This window comes from Terrapene carolina, unplaced genomic scaffold, assembly GCF_002925995.2.
Source record: "Terrapene carolina triunguis isolate 2854851 unplaced genomic scaffold, T_m_triunguis-2.0 Scaffold93, whole genome shotgun sequence".
Taxonomy (NCBI): domain Eukaryota; kingdom Metazoa; phylum Chordata; order Testudines; family Emydidae; genus Terrapene; species Terrapene triunguis.
The window spans coordinates 1,591,300-1,616,232 of NW_020664444.1; the positions used below are offsets into that span (position 1 = coordinate 1,591,300).

General features: G+C 46.6%; 1 protein-coding gene across 1 annotated transcript; it reads left to right on the forward strand.

The window, feature by feature from the left end:
- Window positions 1–357: 357 nt before the first annotated feature.
- Window positions 358–23,720, forward strand: SCNN1B (sodium channel epithelial 1 beta subunit). The gene is made up of 12 exons (XM_024217851.1): window positions 358–674; window positions 1,436–1,757; window positions 3,652–3,845; window positions 7,485–7,588; window positions 8,649–8,812; window positions 9,799–9,906; window positions 15,452–15,569; window positions 16,646–16,721; window positions 16,908–16,965; window positions 19,580–19,641; window positions 22,337–22,412; window positions 22,972–23,720. Exons 1-12 carry the CDS (start codon window positions 358–360, stop codon window positions 23,350–23,352), a joined length of 1,980 nt encoding a protein of 659 aa, XP_024073619.1. The 3' UTR covers window positions 23,353–23,720.
- Window positions 23,721–24,933: the final 1,213 nt, after the last annotated feature.

Below are 24,933 nucleotides of genomic sequence, written 5' to 3' on the forward strand. Positions count from 1 at the left end.
CTGCATGTTTTCCGTTACCCATGTCTAGGTGGGAAGGGTTTTCAGTGTTGCTGGAGGAGGCCCAGCTCTGGAGCGGGACAGTGGGAGGTTGAGAGGTCTCTTTCAACACAGGTAGTGAGAGGCTGAGAATCTCATTCACGTTTCCCTCCTGGCAACACAGACCACAACCACTAGGGCATAAGTGAGATCGCTCCCCTGTGGTCTGTGAAATCCACCTGGAGAGCTACCAGAGACAGGCTAAAGGCACCTGCTGGTTAGCCTCCCATCTGAAGGACTCCTACAAGCAGAATACAGCAAGTAATTTAAATCCCACTGCCTAAGACTAACCAGTTCTGTTTCCCCTGCATGTTCACAGGCATGACAATGAACTTTAAAAGGTATTTCATTAGAGTGCTGCACCGTCTCCAGAAGGGGCCAGGATACACATACAAAGAGCTGCTGGTCTGGTACTGCGATAACACCAACACGCATGGGCCCAAGCGCATCATCCGAGAGGGGCCAAAGAAAAAAGTCATCTGGTTTTTCCTGACTCTGCTCTTCGCATCTCTCGTCTTCTGGCAATGGGGGATCCTGATTGACACATACCTCTCCTACAGTGTCAGTTCATCTCTGTCTATAGGGTTTAAGACCATGAAGTTCCCAGCAGTCACAGTCTGCAATGCCAGCCCCTACAAGTGAGTTCCCTGGCTGCACCAAGTGATACAGTATTAGCTGTGAAGCTGACTTGCTCAGTGACATTTCCAGGGCCTAGCACTATAAATCTTTTCCATCTCAATTGCAAAGATATGGGATTTCGGAAAGTGTCCATTGTAATTCAGCAAGCCCTTAAACAAATGGAAACAAAAGAAATGAATGAAAACACTTTCTGCAACCCAACCCCATTATCTGGGTGCCACGAAAGGCCAATATCTGCTCTCAGTTACTCCAATGTAAATTCAGAGTAACTCCTGTGAAATCAGGCAGTCCAATGACTTCACTGGAGGTACTTTAAATTTACATCAATATAACAGAGCAGAGGCATGGCCCTAAGTGTAAAGTACACCCCAGTCTGTCTCCCAAAACTCAGAGCACACCCACAATGAGTGGGTTGATTTTTGTGTCTTCTCCTTCTAGAGTGGCTCCTGGGTATGTTAGCCCATTGCTGACCCAGGAACATGAGTTATTTGAAAGATAATGACATTATTTTTGTAAACACAGCAAGTCATCAGTAAAACACTGTTTGTTTCTCGCCTCACTAATTTTATATCTGGTTCTTGCTCCAGGGTCTGGCAGGCAGGATACACATTCTAGCATAGATCACACTTGGTACATGAACTGCATTCATTTTTCAGTAACTTTTATGAAGCTACCTAAGTTCCGTGTTCCCTATAGAAATTCAATCTACTGCAGCCACTGCCACCTTCCCAGCACCTGCTAACTGCTCTTTGTCCTTCAGATACTCCAAGGCGAGGCATCTATTGAAAGAGTTGGATGAGCTCACTGAGGCAGCCCTGGAAAGGATCCTGCAGTCCAAGCACGGGGACGCAATCTCAGCTCCCCCACTAAACTCCAGCGAGACTGTTTCTCAGCGGTTAGACCTGAAGCTCTGGAACCAAATCCCCTTGGTTCTGATTGATGAGAGTGACCCAGACCATCCCGTCATTATCGATCTCTTTGAGACCGACCAAAGTGGCTCAGGAACCCGACCCAACAATTCCTCTCCCGCCCTGTCCAACGTGACGTCAGAAGTGAAGAAACACAAAGTGGCAGTGAAGCTGGTAAGTGGAGGTTTATGGCTCTGTGCTCTGCACTTCGCTCGAGGCCACGTTACATCGTGAGCTGCTTGGAGCAAGGATTGTCTTTTTGTTCTGTTTTTGGACAGCACTAGCACACCAGGGTCCTGGTTGAAGACCGGGGCTCCTGACTGCTATGATAATACAGAGAATAAATAAAGGTAGACCCTGGGAGCAAGGCAGATAGGGCTTGTGATGGGGGCTCCACTCACCACTAAGGTGGCACCTCCGCCGGGTCGTTCCGGGGAATAGCTCGCAAGGTCACTGCCGCTTCCCACCATTACACGCCATCTGTCCGCCTCTGGGTCTGAGCTCCACAAGCTGCTACTGCCTCTTTGTGACTCAGCCCTACGGCCAGGTCACTATACGTGTGTTCCCCTTCCGGGGTATCAAAGTCTTTCCTCGCCAGCAGTCCTAGGCAGTCTTCCCATTCGCTGCCTCAGAGCGCCACTCCCTCTGTGGCTGGCAGGGAACCCAGACCTGCCCTCTACTGTGGGTTCCAGCTTTGGGATCCTCTTGCCAGCTGTCAAGGTCTGTTCCCTTCTAGACCTTACAGCCTTTCCATGAGTCCTGTCCTATGTTCCTGGCTCCCAGGTTTGCCAGCCAAAACGCACCTCCCTTCTCCCGGGGAGCAACTGCAGACTTCCCAGCAGCCCCCCCTTCTGCTTCCAATTTCCTGTCTTTATAGTCCCAGCTCAGTTCATTCCTCCTCAGGTGGGCTCCCTCCCTCAGTCAGGGGATTGCTTAGCCACCTGATTCCCCTCAGCTGTGGCTTCTTGGGTTCAATAGCCCCCCCCCTTAGTCTTCGCTAATCCTTTCAGGACAAGTGCGGGGTGATAACCTCATCGCAGGGCTCTATCCGTCTGAGAGAGGCTTCAAATGGGGCCTCTGGATTTTGTTTCTCCACCAGGTTTCTCTCTTGAAAAGCTGCATCGTGTGGTCCGTGCTGGCTCACAAAGGGGCCCTGGCACAGCTTGGTGCATCATTTCCAGCCATTTTCTCTCCGTTTAGAGCTGGCTGGAACTGAACACTGACCCCATATCAAATGATTTCCCGCCCAGGGACACACTGGGAGTATGGCTGGGGGCTGCTCCGGCAGGCTGGTGCATCTCGGGAGGATTGTTCCATAGGACTCGCCGGTAACACTGGCGTACCGGGGGGCTGCTGGGTTTGGGATTTTTTAATCACACCAGCATAGAACCAGTTTGTTTCACTTCTAATCTTTTGGACCTAACCCTGCCCCAGGCAACACACCCGGGACTCTGGCTGCAGTCATTCATTAGGGATTCTGAGGGCCCCCACCAGGATCAAATGCTTGTGTGGATGAACAGTTAGTGCACAGCAAGCTGGTGTGTAAATCTCTCTCGCGCTAGTGTACTGCATACTGACAGTCTGCTTGGACTCTGCTCCCGCACCCGGAAAGCTCCTTAGTACACTGCTCTCCACTCCATGGGAGTAGCGCATTAGGGATCTTTTAGTGCACAGTAGCAGGGTCGTGTGGTAACGGAGCTAGGTGCAGCCGACAGCAGATGGGTTCCAAGGTGAAATTCACCTGTGGTGTGAAGGCCAGATGCACCAGGTCCACTGAAGCCCTGCCCTGGGAACCATGGGCAGAACTGCACTTAGATGTCCTTGCTCTGCAGAAAGGGCCTCCATGCCAGCCATGCAAATGCCCATGCGGGCAGTGGTGATGGAGTGGGCTGGGGGGTGGCCACAGGATTTACATACATTGGCTGTGACCCCAATACCCTGTGAATGCTATAGAGGGCCACAGTCGCTACTCCAGCCTGTAGGTTATCCCATCCCTCTGAACACAAAGCCAGCTGCCTGCTGGTTGTCTGTTAGTTACACATTAAAATCTAACTCCATGTGTCTTCAGTGCCACCACAAGGACACCCCCCAGTGCATGTACTGGAACTTCACCAGCGCAGCCCAAGCGGTGACAGAATGGTACATTCTACAGTCCACTAGCATCCTCTCTAAAGTCCCGCTGCAAGAGAGGATCAGGATGGGCTACCAGCCAGAGGACATGATCCTAGCATGTCTGTACGGGGCAGAGCCCTGCAGCTACAGGTACGTGGAACCCACCGAACTTCTACTTACTCTCAGTGTCACTTGAAACTATACAGGGCAAAAGAAGTATGAAGCTCTTCGGAGCAGGGTCCACTTTCTTCTGTGTCTGTACAGTGCTGAGGACAATGGGGTCCTGGTCCCTGACGGAGACTCCTAGACGCTATGGAAATATGAATTACTACTACTACTATGAATTAAATCATGTACGAGCCAGGGCCTCACACGGATGTGTGATTCCTGCTCTTTTTATTGTCTTTCTAAATATTTTCATTGTACAGAATCAAGTCCATAAAAGGCAAAGAAAAATGTTTAGATAGAAGTCTATATTAATCTGTAATAGAAACAGCACAAAGTCTCACTCCTTACAGCAGTGATTTGCAATTTGGCTTTTATCCATCCAGTATTGCTGGGTGCTCATTAGCCTGAATGGAGCAGGGATCTCAAAACAGAATCTCAATCCCAATTATTAAATGGCCTAAACTTGAACTAGGTACCATCGCAGCTTCCCCATTTGGAGTGTTACTGGATCTCACTTGGTTTAAATGGTAACCAGTACCTGTTAAAGCCTCCAGCCAAAATTTAAGGTAACTTCTTAAATAGTCAGTTATTTAAAAAAAGAAAAAAGACACCTCAGTTCATGCAGCAGCTCTATCTCTGTGATCCCAGCTAGTGGAGAGCCTCCACTTGACTCTATTTCACAATGAGAGTGAAGTGCAGCAGGGGAAACAACCCATATCATCAGCTTTAGGGCAGAATATTTAATAATTAATTAATCAATTCAAAAACTTGAACCTCAAAGACCATTCGCCTGACCGGTAATTAGTGATGGACAAAGCTACTGCGAGAGGCTTCAGCAGCTCAGGGGTGGTTGCTTTTCTCAGTGACTCATGAGATTGCCAATGCTCCCTAGTTAACACTAGAGCAACGTATCCCGCAGGATTTCTGGTTGTGATCCCAGCTGCAGTGGACATGCAGGGGCAGAGTAAAATATTCTCAGGATGGGGTTGGTTTGAGTTCTAGAAGCAGGTTCAGGTTGGTCTTTATTTGATGTGAGTTTGTTCCCTTTCCCTGCTTATAGTGTCTCATTCTTGTCCACAGGCTCCAACACACAATTAGAAAAACCCTACTGGTGAAATCTGATAGTGCTCTTACTTTCATTACATGTATAGATTGGCATACTGAGAAGCGAACACTTACGGCTTAGTTGGTAAATCTGGGTAACTGAGATCAATTTTATTCTGAATAGGAGCATTGCAAAGGAATTTGCTGGCAAATATTAGTTGTAATATTTATATTATGTATAATATCCATGTCAATCAATAGAAATGACCCTACGGAGCAAAAGAGCTGACATGTCTGACATGTACATGGGCTGCAGGGTGGTTATGGATTAGTTAATATCAACACTACTCCAAGCTCCCCTCCAAACGAGTGGGGACTATGTGCTCTTCACAGCTGCAGGATTAGACCTGTAGCCATTTCTCACCTTCCTTCTTCCATCTGTACAGACTGAGTCATTGAAAATGCGCCTGCGGTTACTGGTGGAGGATCATTTTGGATGATTTGGAACTAACATAAGCACAAAGACTTTATTGCTCTTCTGTCACGGTCTTATTTGTACCCAGTGTCCCAATATAGAACAATGCCAGTGTGTCTGTGACCAGGTAGAGAGCCTGGGCATGGTCACTGTTTCTTCCTGTCAGCAACAAAGCCAATTGCCCTGGGCATATTCCCAAGGCTGCTGATTCCCATTTGGATGTCAGTGGAGTTCCATGCATGGAGTGAGAGCCGTTACTCTGCAGGGCGCTTGGACACCAAATGTCCGCTCTGCAGTCTTCGCACACAAGTTGATGGCCTTGCTCGTTATTATGAAGGGTTGTATCCTCCACGTGCGCTCAGAGTGGAACCTATATTGACAAGAGTGGGGGCTCCACCTGCTAACAGAGGAGAGACTGTGCGCCAATGCACATGACAGATGTACTTGCCCACCTGTGTTTGAGAATGTACTAACTTCCCTTGGTGCCAGGAGACCTCGGAGAGGTGCTCTGCTCAGCTCAGCAACCGTTACTCGTCCAGCCATCCCTTCTCTCTGCCCCGCTACTGGAGTGTCTGTGATATGAGCACAGGACAGGGCATCAGAGGAGTCCCAATCCCAGCTCTGTCACTGACTCCTCATGGCCACGGACAAGGAACTAAGGCCAATCTTTAAACTTCACAGCCTAAAGCTGAGCACATAAATAAGCGACCTGATTTTCAGAGGTGCCGAGCACCGTCGGAGCCCAACGGGCTCCTGTGAGAGTTTGTCTGAAGAACTAACCCTAGAGCACAGCATGTGGCCTAGTGTAGAAAGGAAAACGTGTGTAACCGAGGGCTTGCCTAACACCGGTTGCTGGATAACACACTTCTTCCCTCCTCACGCCTTGCAATTGACAAACCCTCTGTATCTGCAGAACTGAGTGTATGACTCCGGCCTAGGCGGTAACGAGCCCTTCCCGCAGTACTGCTCTGTACAGGACGTTATAAGAATTATCAATAAACAAACAGTTGGGTATTTATCCAAACTGGGCGAGTCAGTTATCACAGCCCTAAGCCAGGCACTTATTTGGGTGTGCCAAACTTATGTCGCGCTGTAGCATTCAATAGAAAATCACAGGCAGGCTCCTTTCCGTCAAGGTACAGCACGTATCTCTGAGATGCCGGCTCTGTGGGCAAGACTGTGTCTATAGCCTGCCCAGGTGAGCAAGGGGGGTGGGTGCTCCAAGGAGCCTTTGCCCTCTCTCTGTGCCAGGTCAGGCCTGGTGCTCCCCTGATGCAAGCACTGCCAGTGGCGCTAACCTGCCCAGAGGAGATGCACCCTGGCTAGCCCCGTGCTGTGGGGTCACCACGGCTGTGCTTCTAGACGTACTGGATGCGCCTTAGGCACAACTGAGGCTCAAGTCACAGCGTCTCCCGTGCAGTTTGTTCCATTCCCAGAGGGAACACCTGCATTTTAGTTCTGTGTTTAAATGTGTGACATCCTTTTCCCCCAGTCTGCCTCTGCTGATCCTGGAAAATACTGTCTTTCCAAGGCCCTCGAATACCATAGTCTAAATTCTGTTGGGGTTTTTGGCTAAGTACAACATATCGATGACACCATTTAAGCCTCCTCCCAGTGCTTTAGGGTCCGGTAAGTAAAGAGCACTGAAAGAATTCACACCAGTAAAGACACTGCACCTCCACCTACCTGAAGCTCTGATCTAGCACCTAGTGTATTGCTCCCTTTGCCAGCCAGCACCATGCTTGTCTCAGAAGTAGGAGGGATTTCTATGGGACAATGAGTCTGCGACACTGTCAAATTCAATAGGAAAAAATGAAATCTTGCCATGGAAATTAATGGAAAAAAACCTTCAAACAAGTCCCGCTGAAGTCCCACAAAGAGCTGCTGCTGCTATTTTTCAGTAGAGCAATTTGGCTGAAACTATACCACTTAAAAACTGAGCATCGCATACCAAAAGAAACTGTTGTATTTGTGTGTGCAGCAAATAAACAAGCTAACTGTACATCCCTGGCATAACTACAAGATATCAAAACATGTGATCAATTAGTCCCATTCTTTTACCACCTTAGAAGGTCACACCTTATTGTGCATGATTCTTACAGAAATTTCACCCAGATCTATCATCCTGACCATGGCAACTGCTACATCTTTAACTGGGGAATGGATAAGGAAGCCCTGATTTCTTCCAACCCGGGAGCAGAGTTTGGTAAGTACTAAAACCCCAAGGAACAAAGGAAACAGGAGGGCTGGGAAATGTTTCATCTGCAGCAAGCAAGTTGTGTTACATGTTATTGTCACCGAAATATCGGGTCCACCTAGCTGAGAGCCAATAACAGCCAGACAGGGATAAGGAAGAGTTGCTTTATTCTGCAGAAAAAAGGAGAGCTTTGCACCTTGGTACAAAAACTCTGTCTTACACACATTTTACAGATCCTTTATACACATTCAGACAAAGGCCCTTGCCGTGTTAACACTTGATTGGTGGTTGTCAGACCCGTGCTTTTGCTATCTGGTCAGTGAAAAACGGCTTGGGACCAGCTCCAATTACCTTAAGGCCTTGAAAGGGAAGACAGTTGAAAAGTTCAGGCTACTGTGTATTTAAGGTGTCTGCTTTTCCCTAATGGCCGCTGGCTGACATAATGGCTACTAGCTATTAAGGGGGGTCACTAGTAACTTTCACATTATGAAGAGGCCAATTTATGGTATCATCTAGGGCTACGACAGGGGATGGATCACTTGACGATTGTCTGTTCTGTTCATTCCCTCTGGGGCATCTGGCATTGGCCACTGTCGGCAGACAGGACACTGGACTAGATGGACCATTGGTTTGACCCTGTATGGCCGTTATGTTCTTATGAATGAGTTCTTGGGGGCACAGGGGATGGATAGGGAAATGATAACTGACTGCCGGGATTAGAAAGGGGGTAAACCCCAAAGAGGGACATGGATTACATACGAAATGGCAAAGGGTAACACGGAATAATGGGATGACTTTAAGAAAAGTGCATCTCAGCTGAATACCTGGGAAAACACCCACAGAATCAGGTGTTTCCTTCCCACACATTGGCGGAGTGCAAGAGTCCTTTTCAAAGCATGAACAAGTGTAACAATGGTCAATCTAAGGATGAAGGAAGGGTCTGTTCTCCTCTCTCAGCGGAGAGGGATTTCCCTGTATAGTAAGAGAGTTCCTCTAAACAGTCCCTTTTTATATATAAATACTGCACTGCATGTTGTGGGTTTTTGAATATTGTGTTTGGTGCCCACAGGGCTGAAGTTAATTCTGGACATCAGCCAACAAGACTACATTCCCTACCTCACATATACCGCTGGGGCCAGGCTTATGCTGCATGAGCAGAAGAGTTTCCCGTTTCTTAAAGACCAGGGCATCTATGCCATGTCTGGGACAGAAACCTCTATCGGCGTATTAGTGGTATGTGTGACATTTCATCAGAACAAACCATCGGAGAACAATACTCCTGTATCTGATGGGACAGCAGCCAAGTTTGTTTTCAGTCTTGGCTGAACTGGCTCAATCCAAAAGAGTCAAGTTATCTACTAGCTACGGCTTGGAACATTGTTTATGAAAGATTGAATGCAACTTATCTGGTAACTGCTGTATCGAAGCCAAAAGCCACAGCTTAGGTAATTGTTGCCTCTTCACTCCAAGTGTCAGCAGCTGCAGGGCTAAGCGAGTTCAGTTACATTTAACACTGCAGCTAAGGTAACTGGATGGCGGCTTTGGGGCAGGGCAGCTCTTCCTTGCCCCCTGCTTCTCACTAAGGTGCAGTTACCAGAATGTTACACGCGCTGACTGACCCGGTCATTAGTCTGAAGAGCATAGTATCATTGTCATTATCATCGTGGTCTTCCTAGAATTATACAGACAGCAGGTGTCATGTTTCTTTCTGTACGCTCAATGAATAAGGTACTGGTCTTGCTGGCTGTGCCTCTGTGAGCCTTTGCCACCCACTGACTGTGGCTAAGACAACCCCCTCCTCATAGAGCCCAGCTTTTCACTCCATCCTTCCCGTCTATGCGTGATAATGCATTTATCACCGGAACCTATAACCTGGGGTTTGGGACAGGGTGGAACCCACGGATCTGCCATTAATCCTCCCCAAGAGACAATGGGATGGGGTCACAGAGCAGTGGGGTCTGAGGAGGTCCTCGCTGGGTAATCCAGGAAGCCCCACACTCCTGAGCACCAAAGAATTCCAATTCAGCTCCATGTATTTCCTAAAGATGATGTTCCTTGAACTTTGCAACCTGTGGCTATTCTAGCCTCTCCGGGACTGCAAAGATCGGGGAAATTGCAGGATCTGTGTGTCTGAAAGGGTCTTGCACCAAACAAACATGTGACAGAAAGGAACTATGACAACACCATACAAATATTTGGTGGGTTTGGTTTTCTTTCAGGATGAACTTGAGCGGATGGGTTATCCCTACAGCGACTGCACGATGAATGGGTCAGATGTCCCCGTAAAAAATCTTTATAACAAATATAACACCTCCTACTCCATACAGGTAAAGGGCATTATTAATTAAAACAATTTAAAAAAAAAATCTTTTAAGCAATTTAAATTCTTAATTTATATGAACGATTCTAGAGAACAAGAAAGTTAAACGTAATAGATCAGAATCTCTAAAATAACCATTAAGCATGAACTAAGCACAAGAAAAACTTTTTAAAAACACAAATGAGAGCCCTAATCTTGCAAACACTTATGCATGTCCGTAACTTCATACATATGAATGTTCCCATTGAGTTCAGTTGGAAAACTCGTGTGCGTGTTTGCAGGATCAAAACCTAACAATTTATCTAGTTAAAGTTATATTAAGCCACTAGGAATTTTTAAATTGCTCAGAGAGAGAATCCGGTTCAATGTAATTCTCTGTCACTCAACCTTACTACACAGATTGCTGAGCAGAGTGAAGACATGGTGGAGATGGTTCTTTTCACTTTATCCAGTTGGAAGCTTTATTTTTTTGCTTTTCTGTAGCTTTCTGCAAAGCGGTAGCCTAGCAAGTTTCCCTTCCAACATTCCTTATGGTTGCACAGAATTCCAATAAGTGCAACTTACAAGCAAAGCAGGGCTTTGTAAACTGAAAAAGCAAAATGTTTTTGTTGTGCTTTTGGTCCCTGGAAGAGACTGTGGGAGCTCAGCTGACATGGATGATTATTATACATAAGTCAAAGCAGTCAGAATCTAGAATATCTGTGCGTCCTCAAATACATTATCCTCCAATACGTCGGTTAGTCTATAAGGTGCCACAGGACTCTGTCGCTTTTTACAGCTCCAGACTAACACGGCTACCCCTCGGATACTTGTACATTTTCATTGGATCCCTCCCAATTTTCCTCCCATTTATTTACTTTCAGACAAGCATCCAAAGGCTTGCATGTCTGTCTCTCTGCCAGATACAAACTGTTAAGAAGATTGGAGAGAACAGAAAAGGAGTACAGAACATAAATTGATTTCCAGTAGAGTGTATTTTAGAAGAACATGCAAACTGTTGGGTGAACTTGAATGCATGAAGGGGTCAGACCGTCAAGGGGAAATGGCAAAAGTTCCCAAATAAATTGCAGGGTGCAACAAAATGTGATGTACCAGAATCAGAGCATTAGCAGTAAAGTAATAGGAAAACTCAACAATGAATAAAGCAAAGCTAGGGCCTGCACACGGGGCCCAGGGAAACGAGAGAAATGCCAAGATGGACAATGACTCCGCGTGAGATGTTCTCACCCAGTGAGAGCTTGTTGGCCAGAACAAAAGCAAAATGAATGTGGTGAAAGTGCCAGAGAGCTGGTTTTGTGTGTGTGTTTGCAGGAGGCCCTAGGGCTTTAGGAAGGCTGGGAGCCCTACGGGACAAGTACCCTTGCAAAGCATCAGAGAACAAACTCAGGACAAGAGCAGGGTCCAGACGGGCAGCGCTTGTGAACTTTGTTGGTACAGTGCGGCCCAATTTCTGTCTCGGGGCTGAGTGTCCCAGAGTAGAGGCCCCCCTCCATCCTGAAATCAGAGCAAAGGCAGCAATAGGGTGACTCCAGCCCCAGTGTTCAAAGTGTCCCTTCCTGTTCCCGGCCTAAATGCTGTGTCTGCAGTTCACCCGCCTCTAAGGCCACTTGCGTTTCCACGGCCGGCAGCACTGAGCACGACTCTAGAAGGGCATCACAAAAGCCGAGCAGAAATGGCCCAGAATCTCTGTAGCTATAAATTACCCCTACAGCTACCATAGGAATTGGGCCCTACCAAATTCACAGCTGTGAAAAGCATGTCACAGACCGTGAAATCAGACCTCTCCCATGAAACGTAGCTGTTGGAGGGGAGGCGTCCTAGCCGGGGGTTCCTACTGCACTGGCTCTCAAATGTTTGTACTGGTGACCCCTTTCACATAGCAAGCCTCTGAATGTGACCCCCCTTATCAATTAAAACACATTTTAGTATATTTAACACCATTATAAATGCTGGAGGCAAAGCAGGGTTTGGGGTGGAGGCTGACAGCTCGCGACCCCCCCAAGTAATAATAACCTCACAACCCCCTGAGGGGTCCTGACCCCCAGTTTGAGAACCCCTGTCCTACTGCCTTTAAGAAAACTGATGATTCTTTCAAGGAACTGAAAGTCCTTGTGCCTTATCTACAGAGAGAGCGAAAGGGGCTTGTCTTCCAGTGATCCCAAAGTCAGACTTCATTAGGGGACACCCCTCCTGGCGGAGTCGTGCGTAGGACAACAAACGGGTTTGCTAGAGGATGAGATGCCAAATGAAAGTTGTGCCTCCCGCGTTGCAGACGTTGTCCTTTTTAGACAACCGAAAAGAGCCATCCTATAGAAACCTCAAGTGCAGACTCAGCAGGCAGGGAGACGCTGTGGAGGATTGGTGCTGCTCCTGCTTTCGCAGACTGTCTAGGGGCTATTGCTTTGGAGGCGGGGCAAGGCAGGGCCGGCTCCAGCATTTCTGCCGCCCCAAAGAAAAAAAAACAAAAAAAAGCCACGATTGTGATCGGCGGCGGCAATTGGGAAGAAAAAAAAAAAAGCCGCGATCGGCGGCGGCAGTTCAGGGGCAGGTCCTTCGCTCCTAGAAGGAGTGAGGGACCTGCCGCCCCCGAATTGCCACAGGTGCCGCCCCTCTCCCTTGGCCGCCCCAAGCACCTGCTTGTTAAGCTGGTGCCTGGAGCCGGCCCTGGGACAAGGTGAGAATTGCCCTGGGGCATGGCCAGTGTGTTAAAGGTGACTCGCAAAGGGGGAAAATGGGCGTGTGACCCTTTTTGCTCCTTTATGAAGGATAAAGGGGGCTTGAAACACTTTTTAAAGAGAAATTATCCAGCTTGACCACATCCCACATTCAGGTCTTCTCTGCTCTGTTTTTCTTACAAGACACTACAGACAACAAGAATTATGGCTCCACAGATACCCCAGAAATCCTGCTTGAGGGGGGTGCGGAGGGAATTTTTATTTGGACAGTTTGAAATTTCTACTTGTGTTGGATAACACCGGTTTCTTCCACAGCTTATAAACAGTTGGAAAAAAAAATCTGTTTGTTTAAAATTCAGGATGCCCCAATCCCTCAAGTAAGGGCTGAGAAAGCTCCCAGTCCATAGCTGGGGCCTCTCTAGGGTCCGCCAACAGGAAAAGGGATGACAAGCCTCTACATTCCTGATCTTTCTTAGCTAAATCACCAACAGGACAGTATAGAGCTTGTTAATCCCACACTTTACTGACCTTTTGTCATTATAAAGCACCAAAAGGCACAAACCAATTTTTGCCTTTGCAGGTCTCCTGTAAAGGAGCCCTGTGATATTTACATAGTGTCAATAAGGAAAGAATTTCATTGTTGGTCTTGAGGGGATAATGTTTGATTTGTGTGTCTCATGGTTGACTAAAATCCTTTTATTATAGAACAGTGAGTTAACTAGCCAATGGGCGTGGAGTTGTAATGTAATCCTTACACCTGTGCACCAGGGATGTGCTTTGAACTCAGAAGGGATTATTGAACAATCAGTGGATACTTTACCCTCCAATATTCTAACCGAAGTAGCATGTGATCAGTCTAGAATAACGACTACAGTCTTGGGTGGATTGCAACATAAACAGCTACCACAATTCTGGATGGGAAGCCAGTCAAGATTATATGCTTTTCCTTAAGACTGTAATATTCAAGTATTTCGGGAAACAGCATGATTACTGCTGTTTTATAGGTATTGAGAGGTTAAAGGTATCTCTGGTCTACCTAGCTGTATAAATGTTATCTTTTGACTTAGGTGTGCTACAACTTTAAACTGCAGAGACAGGCAGGCACAACTGCTGACGCCTGTGACAGGAACTAAACACACAAACGTGGCTCTCTCATGGAGGCTTCACTTTTGTTCTTTCATTATCTTGTTTTCCTTAAGTGAAATAAATTCTTTGAGATTGAAAATTCAGGTTTGGCTTTCACTATATGGAAATGCAAATTCGCCCCAGGCCTTTCTTTTGCTTCAGAATCAAAGAAGGGAGAGAAACTGGGACTGTTTGCTTAGCATTTATACTGTGCTTTTCCTAGAGTTTGTTTCTAACACTCCAAGAGGCTGTAACTAGGCATAGTGGGATACAAGAGAACAAAGGGAAATTTAAGCAGAACATATTTCCTAATAATGATAAATGTCAGACTGCTGTGGAACAGCTTTCTAAGGAAAACAGCAGAAGCCCTTTTGCTTGAGTCTGTTGCAGCTGGATTGGAGATTAACACACCCATCCCAAGCAGGGCCATGGGCTAGATGTAGTAGTAGGCATTTCACATTTCTAACTTCATATCAATGTTTTAATTAGACCCCTTTACATTCATTTTAAAACATATATTAAATGTTTAACTAAGCAGATGCTTTAAATGACACCATCAATACTTAATAAATAATACTTAGCTTAAAGGTTTCTAAATTTTGCCTCAATCCATCTGTACTCCACATCTCCCAAGGGACGTTTAAAGACCTGTCATCAAAATGGAACTTTTTCATTGCCCTATGACTAATTTCTAGTAAAGTCCTTAGACATTTCCTATCGCCTGGGAGAGAAGACCCTTCATTCAGCGGGAGGTGTTGGATTTTTCTCTTTTCTTAGTCTCCACTTTCTTCTCTCGTTCCTTCATCAATTATCCCAGTCCAATGCCTTATGGCCATCATCCTGCTTCACAATGGCCTGAGACTGAACAGCTAATCAGAACGTCGCAGCCCTCGATCATAGGGTAAGCTGCAGCCATGACTAGCTCAAGGGAAGGATGTGGCTGGGTGGAGAAGAAAATTCAGCTTTCGGAGAGCTGCTCTCTGTAATAAGAACTTTTAAATCATTCACATTTTAATAGAAGTTAGAAGGATTTTGAAAAATGGAGTCCAACACCTAGTCAGGAATATTATCCATCTACGTTCATAAATCAAAGGAAAATAAGAATTTGCCATATAAGGCCAAGAAACAATGTCAAGGTCCATAGGTTTAGTTTAACTTTTTATTTCAGTTTGGAAACCCCATATAACTCCCCAGCAACCCTAAATAATCAGTTTTTGTGTGACTGGAGGCAAGCTGCTTAAGCTCTCTGAGACTCAATTATTCCACCTGTTAAATGGGGTTACTACCATTTACTCACCACGGTAAAGAGCTTTGGGATCACTAGATATCAAAGCAGTAAAAGTGCAAAGCAAAGCAAGCTGAAGTTCTAAAGCAAAGATTTAACAGCTGGGAATTGTAAACCAAACCATTTGCTACTACTGAGTTCCATCGTCTGCCAGGGCAGTCTGATTTGTACACCTGCAGTTTAAAGACAAAAATCCCTTGCATCATGCTTATCACTCCACCTGTAAGAACCATCAGCCTCAAGTCACACAGTGCAGTTCATCTTGTTAAACCAGCAAAACTGGCTCCCTGAGTTAAATTAGCTTTTCCTAACATGAGTCTCCAAAATCTTCCATTCGTTGCAGGAGGAATAGGCCCTTTGGGAGCCTGGCAGGAAGGCATGTGGGAGCGGTGTCTGCACTCTTTGATGCATTGATCAGTGTGAGAGCATGTCCCAGTTCTAACTGGCTCCTTGTCCCCTTTTTGCAGGCTTGTCTGCGCTCCTGTTTCCAAGCTCAGATGTTTGAAAATTGTGGGTGTGGTCACTATCTGTTCCCTTTACCTGAAGGGGTAAATTATTGCAACAATGAAGATGATCCAGACTGGGGTAAGAACATGAAGTAACAAGGCCCCATAATGCATCAGGGAAGGGATCGGAAACGCACAGGGCTCTGTCAGGAGCATTTTACGTAACTGAATTAAAGGCTTTGCTTGTATGAGTTCTGCAGTGGCTCTGTTTGCTAACCAGGTGGATAGCGAGGGGGGAGGCAGAGCTCTCAGCTCTGGCATCAGATTAAGAAATCTCAGCTTCCATAGCAGCCAGGGGCGGCTCTAGCTTGTTTGCCGCCCCAAGCACGGCAGGCAGGCTGCCTTCGGCGGCTTGCCTGCGGGAGGTCCCCAATCCCGTGGATTCGGCGTACCCACCGCCAAATTGCCGCCGAATCCGCGGGACTGGCGGACCTCCCTCAGGCAAGCCGCCGAAGGCTCCCTGACTGCCGCACTGCAGGGACCGGCAGGGCGCCCCCCGCGGCTTGCCGCCCCAGGCACACGCTTGGAGCGCTGGTGCCTGGAGCCGCCGCTGATGGCAGCTTAGCTGAAGGCTGCTCACACAGAGGTGGCCAGCTGGTAACACCAACACGGTGTGGGATAACAGGGATTTCTACTCTCTGCTATGAAGTGAACACAAACCACCACGCTGGCCTTGTTGCATTTCAGGTCTCCTAGCCCGGAAAGGTCAGCACTTCTCCATGGGTTTGTACAGATCCCCAGATAAATTCCCCCCTTCAGTACAAGGTGGCACAGAGCAGATGTAATCCTCAGTGCCCAATTGTGTCTGCTCTGAATGTTTCTGAGTGCTGCAGTTCTCTTGTGACAGACATGCACAGAAAAGGGATTGTAGTAAAACAAGTGCATTAGTATATTCAACGAGGTTCTATTTCAAGTGACAGCCCATGATACCTACTGGAGTGATGAAGATCTATTTTACGTAGCACAGTGCTGCATAATCCATCTGTTAAGCCCTTAATAATAATAGCTATCTGCAAAAAGTTACATCATCTAAGGGTGTAACTGGTTTTGATTAAATGGTTTACCCAAACCCAGAAGGTTAAAGGGGATGCAAATTTGTGCAGCAGCAAAGTTCTCATCTGAAAGGATTGTTTGCTTTTTGTTTTCACCAAACAGCATATTGCTATTCGTCACTGAGATCAAGTATAAGACACAGGCAGTTTTGTATTGACTCTTGTAAGGAAACGTGCAAGTAAGTACATGAACTCTCTCTGGCAGCTGTCAAGGTGGAGGGAATCCTGTGTTTCATCGCTCAGCGAACACTGATCTTCTTAAAATCTGAACTCCTTTTTGGGGTGTTTGAAATCAAACTCAAGTTCTGGTGATTTAAGAGAAGTGAGAAATTCCGTGTATGAATGTTCTTGTGTCTTCTTTCCAGTGACACTCAGTACAAGATGACCATATCGATGGCAGACTGGCCGTCTGAAGCTTCCGAGGTAAAGCCAATTTCTAACTTTTAAAATGTGGGTTGATAATGAGATGTTCTTACCCAAGTGAATCCCTCCGTGTTTGAGGTTAACATGTTCAGCTAGGCCACCTCCCTGTCTTTGCTAATTGACACTTTTGTCAGCACTCAGCAGAGAACAGGCTCTCCAGGCTGTGAAATACAAACAGGGAGGAAGCGCTTTTTCTTTAACAGAATTGGAGCCAGGAATATTGTATCTGGTTTTAAAAAGCAGATAAGGCCTCAGTTCTTTCACTTAGGTGAAAATCAGGAATAGCTGATAGTTAGAACCATTGGTGTCAGTGAGAGGAGAATCCGGCCCTTAATTATTCATTATTTTAGATGTTAACTACAATGAGAACAATGGCCTCCTCTTTCAAATCAATACCGCACTCGCCTTTGTAGCTCAGTGCGCCACGGACAGAGCTGCCCGTCCAAAGCTATACAATAGGAACATGGTACAGGACTCCCAGCCGTAACGGAAGGCTACTGTGTTTGGGCTTGGCCTTGCCATTTCACCATAAACTTCCTGTCTAGCTTACGCACCTCACTATGATCTGCATAGTTCACTTACCCAAGAACAGCTGGAAGCTGCTAGAGAAGCAACATGGAACCTATTGGATTTCACCGTCTCTCAATAGCAGAGAACAACAAAAACCATCCACCTTTGTACTAGATGAAAGAGTTGTCTGAAGTAGAAAAGTGTGATAAGATCTCACGGAATAGCCCGTGTGAAAGTTCAACATTCCATAAATATATTCATTAAATAAACGTTCAGGTTGCATACTTAAGCAGCCAAAGGTCAGGAAATGTCAAAAATAAGGTTGCACACTAAGCCTTAACTCTGCCTCTTTATGTATATACGTAGATCTGCAAATCTGCCGATATCCGCTTTATATCCATGGACTATGTTTGCAGAGCGCAGATCAGATGCAGATACCAATTTTGTATCCGTGCAGGCCTCTTCATATACGTGACAAGTCTTTAATTGTATGACCACATTCTATATGTGGTCATATGTTTGTATGACCACATTCATACAAGATTTTCGACGAGCTTTTAGATGGGCGTAACATCCTCTAGTCTGTGCTACTTTGTGTATATTCAAGACCAAGGTCTTTTCTCGTTTATAGAGACCTTTGATCAAAGTAAGCCTTATAGTATTTAAAAGGCCATCTCTCGCTCTCAGCTGTCCTCAGATTCCCACAACTTCATTAGTCATGGCTGACTTTACAGGGAGTTTTAAATGTGGGCAGGATTTAGCAGGGATCCAGCAGATTTCTGAGAGCAGCAGAAGGTAATGGAAGAAGTGGTGTCACCTCCTGTGGTACAACCCATGTTAATAGCTTCTGCTTATCTAAGAACAGGTTAGAACAATTATGCAAACCTGAGAGAATGACTCAGGGACTCATTCCATAGTTGGTAAATGCTTCTGCAGAACCGACACTTGCCTTGGTGTCATCACTGGTAAAAGCCACTCACTCTGTCGGCTCACTCTGGATCAGCGCAGTACAGAGTCGATGTTGCAACAACGAACAGCGCTCCGGGCAACCAGGGAATTACCTGGAGACTAAAACCAGGGAATTACCTGGAGCTAGACTGACAGCAGATCTACTAGAGCTGTGAAGATAGTGTTTGTTGAATACGTTATTTGTTGAACACTTTCCCCCATTTTTCTAGGTAGAACATCTGGGTAATAAAAGGGATTATTCAGAACAGACACAGGTTCTATGACGTCTTTCTAATCAGACATGGGAATAGTATTTATATTTACCCAGTTCGACTCTTCAGAACACCCTTGGCTCCTGTTCTCTAATTTTGCTGACTTCCAGCATACTTAAAGATTCTCCTATTGTTTCTCCTTCCCTACTGTACGTGGGCTTTATTTTCTCTTTAAATGCTCTTCTCTAACACTGATGCCGATTATCCTCCATGCATTTTTAGAGCTCTAGTTTTATTTGCAGTTAACTTGTCACTCATCCCCACTGGGTATAAAGTTTTAGGTTGAGGTTTCTGTGAAGAGATATGCTTCTTCTGGCCTAAGTCCCCCACCTGTTCAAACTCTAGACAGTTCTCATCTATTGCCCCTCCCTATCCCATAATAGGCAACTCACTTCATCAAACTGGCCCTTTGGGAGGTTTCATTTACTTGAGTTCAGACCCCAAATCCTTCCAATGATGGAAATTTGTCTGATCCCATTTTCCCAAACTCTCCCTAAGTCACCTCACCACATTTTCTCATCATCAGTTGAAAACAGTGAAGCTAAAATATCAGGGCCTGTAACATGGACTGATAGAAAATTGGAATCTCTGCAAAATTACTCCTCTTACCATTTCAGACGGAATTTTCCTGTTGATTTGCTTCTCTGGGCCCTGGTTCTATGGGCTGGAGGAAAGTCACCTGTCTGCAATTCCTATTGGCTGAATCACAAATTCCTTTATGTAGTGTAACATCAATGGTTATTTAGCATGGGCGGGTGCCAGAGGTTCCAGCTTTCTGTGTACAATTTGTGGACCTTGTAGGTGGTATTTTACCTCCCCCAGAGCACATGCGGCTCAGAGAGAACATTTCCCTTTTCAGTTATGAATCAATTTTCATTTCCTAGGACTGGATTTTCCATATTTTGTCCTATGAAAGAGATCTGTCAACAAATGTGACGCTGGACAGGTGAGTAAAAACAGATCTGAGAGAAAATAGTCTGGGCGCCTATTGCCATTAGGTTAGCTCAGACCTTGACAATCAACCCGAGCACGTGGGAGGAGAGCAGATTCTCAGACATGGTGCTTGCCTGGCCATATAGGCAGACAGTCACAAAAGCAGCGCATGCAGATACTGTACTCGCCATAGCTACAGACTAGGCAAGTCAAAAACCTGCAACCAGAGTTGAAGCTAAAAAGCATATTGAACACAGCAGGGTCGTCAGCTCCAAAGAAGTTTTAACAGAGACCAGGGCTGAAATGCCCCAGGTTTCCAATGTTCAGCACCTGCACGTGCATTGGAGTACGTATACACGCACACACACCCCCACACGCCCATCCTCTGAAGGAGCCAATCCAGTGTACCAGGTTGGATGGAGATGGCTGATACTATTTAATAATCTGAACTGAGGCCTTGGACAAGTGGGAAATCTGCACTCTGCCTTGGAGGTGCAGAAATAATGCGACTCCAAACCCAAGCTATAGCTTTGTTTTGAAAATTCCTGACTTTTTTGCATCTGCGTGCACAGGTGAGTGTAACATGCAGCAAACAAGTCATGTGAAAGCTGAGATTGGACATAAAGGCTGAGCCCAGAACGCAGTGCTAGAGGTGGGCTTAAAAAACAATCAGATGGAAACAGGTCACACTGAAACCAAACTGTGTGAACATTAAGCTCCCTGAAACAGGATTGACACTGGTATCACATCAGCCGTGTCTCTTACATATCAAGCCATAAAGCCAGGTGAAATAGACCTCAATGCAGCTAGTTCTATCCTAGCAGAAAGGCACAAGGAAACTAGTTTTAAGTCTGTGCGCTCAGGAACAGTCACTTCTCCTCATGCAGAAAACCAACACCTTGGATTTCATAGCCTCTGGCTTTGGGCTCCAGCCCTGGGGTGGCGGGGTAGCAAGCTCCGGCTGCGGGGCTCTGGCCACATGGCTTCAGGCTCCAGCCCCCAGTGCCTCCCCCAGCTCTCCATCTAGGACTTAATTTGTCCCCAGGCTTCCTAGGGCTGATTAAATCTGCTGTGTAAAGTGATACTTGTATGTTTGTTAATATCACTTTTCACAGCAGACTTACTAGCTAACAATAAATAAATTACAATGATTTGGTCATGTCTATGTGCATATTTATTTGGTTTTCCTACAGCTAATTAAGTATCTTAGAAAAAATGTGAGAGCGGCCACCAGCAAGAGTTGGTGGCCACACTCTGAGGCCACCAAAACATTTGTCCTGAGAATCCCTGTCCTAGTGGTAGCAGTTGCATTCCTTGTTTATATAGAATTCCAGCTCCAATTCCTAAGCAGTGTAAAGGATCCCGAACTAACAATGTTAAATAGAGAAACTGGTTCCGTATTCCCGTCCAGTCTGCGTAATGCAGAGGATGCTGCTATGTCCAGATTACAATGGACATGAAATTATGCCATTGTGCAGAATGAGACCATGTGATTAGGTTCTGAGGGAGAAGTGAACTAGAGGCAACCGCCTGGAGCAGACCTGTGACCCTGACTCTTCCCCTGTGGAGTCCCAGTATTAGGTGCTGTTAGCCTGGGGTTATTTGCAGACTTCGGTGTTTTAAACTGAGGCAGGACAAGGGGTTCTCTGCAACTGAAGTCCATTTGCCCAAGGGATGAATACAGATAAAGCTGCAGGTTCTGTGCTGAATTAGAGAATGAATGCGAGGCTGGCTGGCCATAAAAGGTCTGGCAAAAATGGATGGAAGTAGCACAATAATAATGCTTGGCGGAGCATGAAAGTAAAACCAGCTAGCTACCAGGAGGTTTGGTGATGTGCGAGAGACCACGTTCTGTGGCAAACAGCAGAGGAACATTAACAAGGCCTTCACGGGAGTTACCCTAACCCTACAATAATGTTACGGTCATAGAATAGATTTAAGAGACTGAGGCAGAAGCGAACAGGAAGTGCCACCATGACAGAGACTTGGCAGAAACGAGTAAGTAAAGGTGATGGCCAAAATTGGCAATTCTAGAAGTGGCGAGAGCCCACGTTGGCTTCAATGGGAGAGGGGCTGCTTGGCCTCTCTGAAAAGCAGGCTCCGATGTAGGTGCTTGAATATGGATTTAGAAGCCTAACTTTACCACGTCTCTTTTAAAATGGTGTCAAATGGCTACAAACTAAGCTCCAGCACTTTCCTCAGGAACAGCTCTAAAAACCACCAGAAAATGCCAACACAGGCAAAACCAAACGCCTCCCTAGCACACAGTTTATGCCCATCCCTTGGCTGCCTCCAGAACAGACCTCAGGGGTTATTCAGATGCGTCAGTCAGAGGAAGGGTTGCTAATCAGCTCCCAGAAATTTGCTCCTGGCAAGTTCCCCCAAGAGTCTCAAAGCACTTCCAATACAGTCATTAGGCAGCTCTGTTTTTAACGCACCTTTGACCCTTTAAGGGATTCAGTTTATAAGGTGCCTGAGAACAAGATCTCTCCCCCAGCAACCAGTCTCACCATTTCTACCTCCTCTATTTGCCAGACTGTGTTTAACAGAAAGAATATTATAAATGTCACCCCTAGCGCTGCTTTGAGAAGCTTGATCCCAAATGCAAGCCCAGCCCCTCCCAGGGAGCACCAGAGTCCAGCTGGAACTACACTTGAGTAAATGCACAGGGCTAGAATTTAGTCTGAATTAATTCTTGTGTCCTACAGAAATGGGATCATCAAGCTAAATATTTACTTCCAAGAGTATAACTACAGAACCATCTCGGAATCTGCGGCTACAACCGTAAGTGCAGTATCAGGCTCCTGCTTCTAACACACGGGCCAGAGCATATTTCCGTAGCCTTTTCCAGAAGCCAAATACCTGCAGAGTTCCCACTGAAATGACTCTGCCAATCTCAGTCTCTGAGCAGCGTCCATGCAGCTCCCCAGAGAGTAATCTGAAGTATTTAGAGGTGTCCCTGTCACCTGGACTGAGTGGTAAATACACCTGCTGTGCTGCTCCATGGGACTGAACTCCTACTCCTGATCAGCACCACTCTCTACAGGCTGGTTCACAATCCCTTCTTCAGTCCTGCTGCTGACCCACCTCCTCCTCTATCCTTGGTTGGGGCGGGGGAAAGCGATGGTTAGGAGCACTGTGAAATCTCCTTTGGGGTGAGCAGCTGCCTTCACACGCCTCTGTGCCTGCAACATGAGGGCCTGAGCTAAATGTTGCAGGTGTGATCTAGGTGTGGATAGTCACCTAGTTAAATGTAACCCCCCCCCCCCCCCCGAGTACACAGCTGCCCAGTTGCTCCTGGGGCTGATGGTAGGTGGGTCCTGACCTCGTTTTCCTATTTCAGATTGTGTGGCTCCTGTCAAGCTTGGGAGGCCAGTTTGGGTTCTGGATGGGGGGCTCGGTGCTGTGCCTCATTGAATTTGGAGAAATCATCATTGACTTTCTGTGGATCACCATCATTAACATCATCAGCTGGTGCAAAGGCCTGAAGCAGAAACGAGCCCGGGCCCAGTACCCAGACACACCTCCGACCGTGTCAGAGCTGGTGGAGGCTCACACCAATCTTGGGTTCCAACATGAGGACACCAACATTACCCCCTGTGATGAAGTTCCTCCCCCTGGAGCACTCCCACCAGAGCCAGGCACCCCACCACCCAAGTACGACTCCCTGCGGGTAGACCCACGGGCTGGCATTGACTCGGACAGCGATGCAGAGGCCAGTTAAGAAGCACAGAATATTGCACTGCACTTGGCCACCTGACCCTTGTAATTGACTCTGCACCGTGCTCTGTTCCTTAGGAGAGCTGCAGGGGCTAAAAAGGCCACAAAGCTCATTTAAAAGAAATTCCACCGATAAAGCATGTGGGGGGGGGGGGGGCAGGCATTGACTTTACTGTATAATGTGTGTGTAATTCAATACTGCAGTCTATTCCATTCTAAGACATACTACGGATTTTTTTCAGCAAGTTCCTCCCCCACGCACACTTGTATCTAGAAAGTGCTTATTTGCATGCTGTCTCTGTGATCAATAGCTTCTCATGGAATGACGGTGATAAACGAATCGTACTACTAGGCATACAAGCATGATACCAGAATAAAGGCTGTCGCAATGACAACGGGAAATTTATTAAATGGGAGGAAAGTCACAAAGGAAAGACTGAGGGTGGCTTGCAGTAGAAAGAGACTGGGACATCCATGGCATGAGAATCTGATCGGGGCTTTGCTGTATGGGGTAGTTTTAGAAACTGAAAAGTACAAACTAGAGCCTGTTGTACACGCATCTGTTTCTGTACAGCTAGCCTGCAAGGAACAGAACTGAAGTGACCCACCCTTTTTATCTTTTTCAAAGGTCTTCTCAACTCTCAATATTTCTGCCTCCAAATAACCAGCAGTCTAAGCAGTGACCTACTCCAGACACAAGTGGTGTTGGCTGCTTGCTGGAGCCCTTATGGTTTTTGTTTGTGTTCCTGTGCTCACTGCTCTGATTTTTTGTAATTAGTTTCCTGCAGATGGGCACATTTGTTAATATATGTTAGAGGTAAACAGTTTAGATTCCAATAAAGATACAAGCACGCCTACCCTGGGTGGAGTGGCAGGTCACCTAACAGTATCATTCTTGGCAAAAAAACACCAGCTCTCATTGCTGAGTTTCCTGGTGGCAGAGCAGGTGACTTTTAGTGCTTATAAAAAGAGACGCTGCTAGTACAGGATAGGACTAGGTCCGGTGCAGGTTTGGGTCAAGCGTCCCTAGGCAGCCAGCTCTGCTACTGCAACAGCACTAGCCCTGCGATTCCATTTTGCAGACTGCCTCAGGGAGCGGGGTTGCAGTGATATAGTCAAATCTCCATAGGGCACTTGGCAGGTGAGCCTAGGACCTTGCTCTTGTGGCTGATATGAACCACGTCTTTGCGAGGAGGGAGCAGCTCCATGCCACGGCTGCTGTCCCACTGCCTCTCAACCACGCTGCAGGTCTAGTAGCTTTCAGAACTTCAGGAAGAAACAAGATTGTGTGGTCAAGTCCTGAGAGTCCTGGGGATTATCCCCAGCTGCACGGCCACGGGAGAGTCATTATCTCCCAGCCCCCTACCTGTAAAATGGGGCTAATACAGTCTCACGTATCAGAGGGGTGGTGAGGCTTCATGTTGAAATCCACAGCTCAAAACTGCTATCAAAGTGCAGTGCTATTAATTAGATACAAAATTCTCAAGTCCCAGGCTAGCTGGAGACTCTCCATTCCTCCTTCACACAGCCACAGAAGTGATCATCCTCACACACAGCAGCACAACTGATGTAACAAAATTCTAAC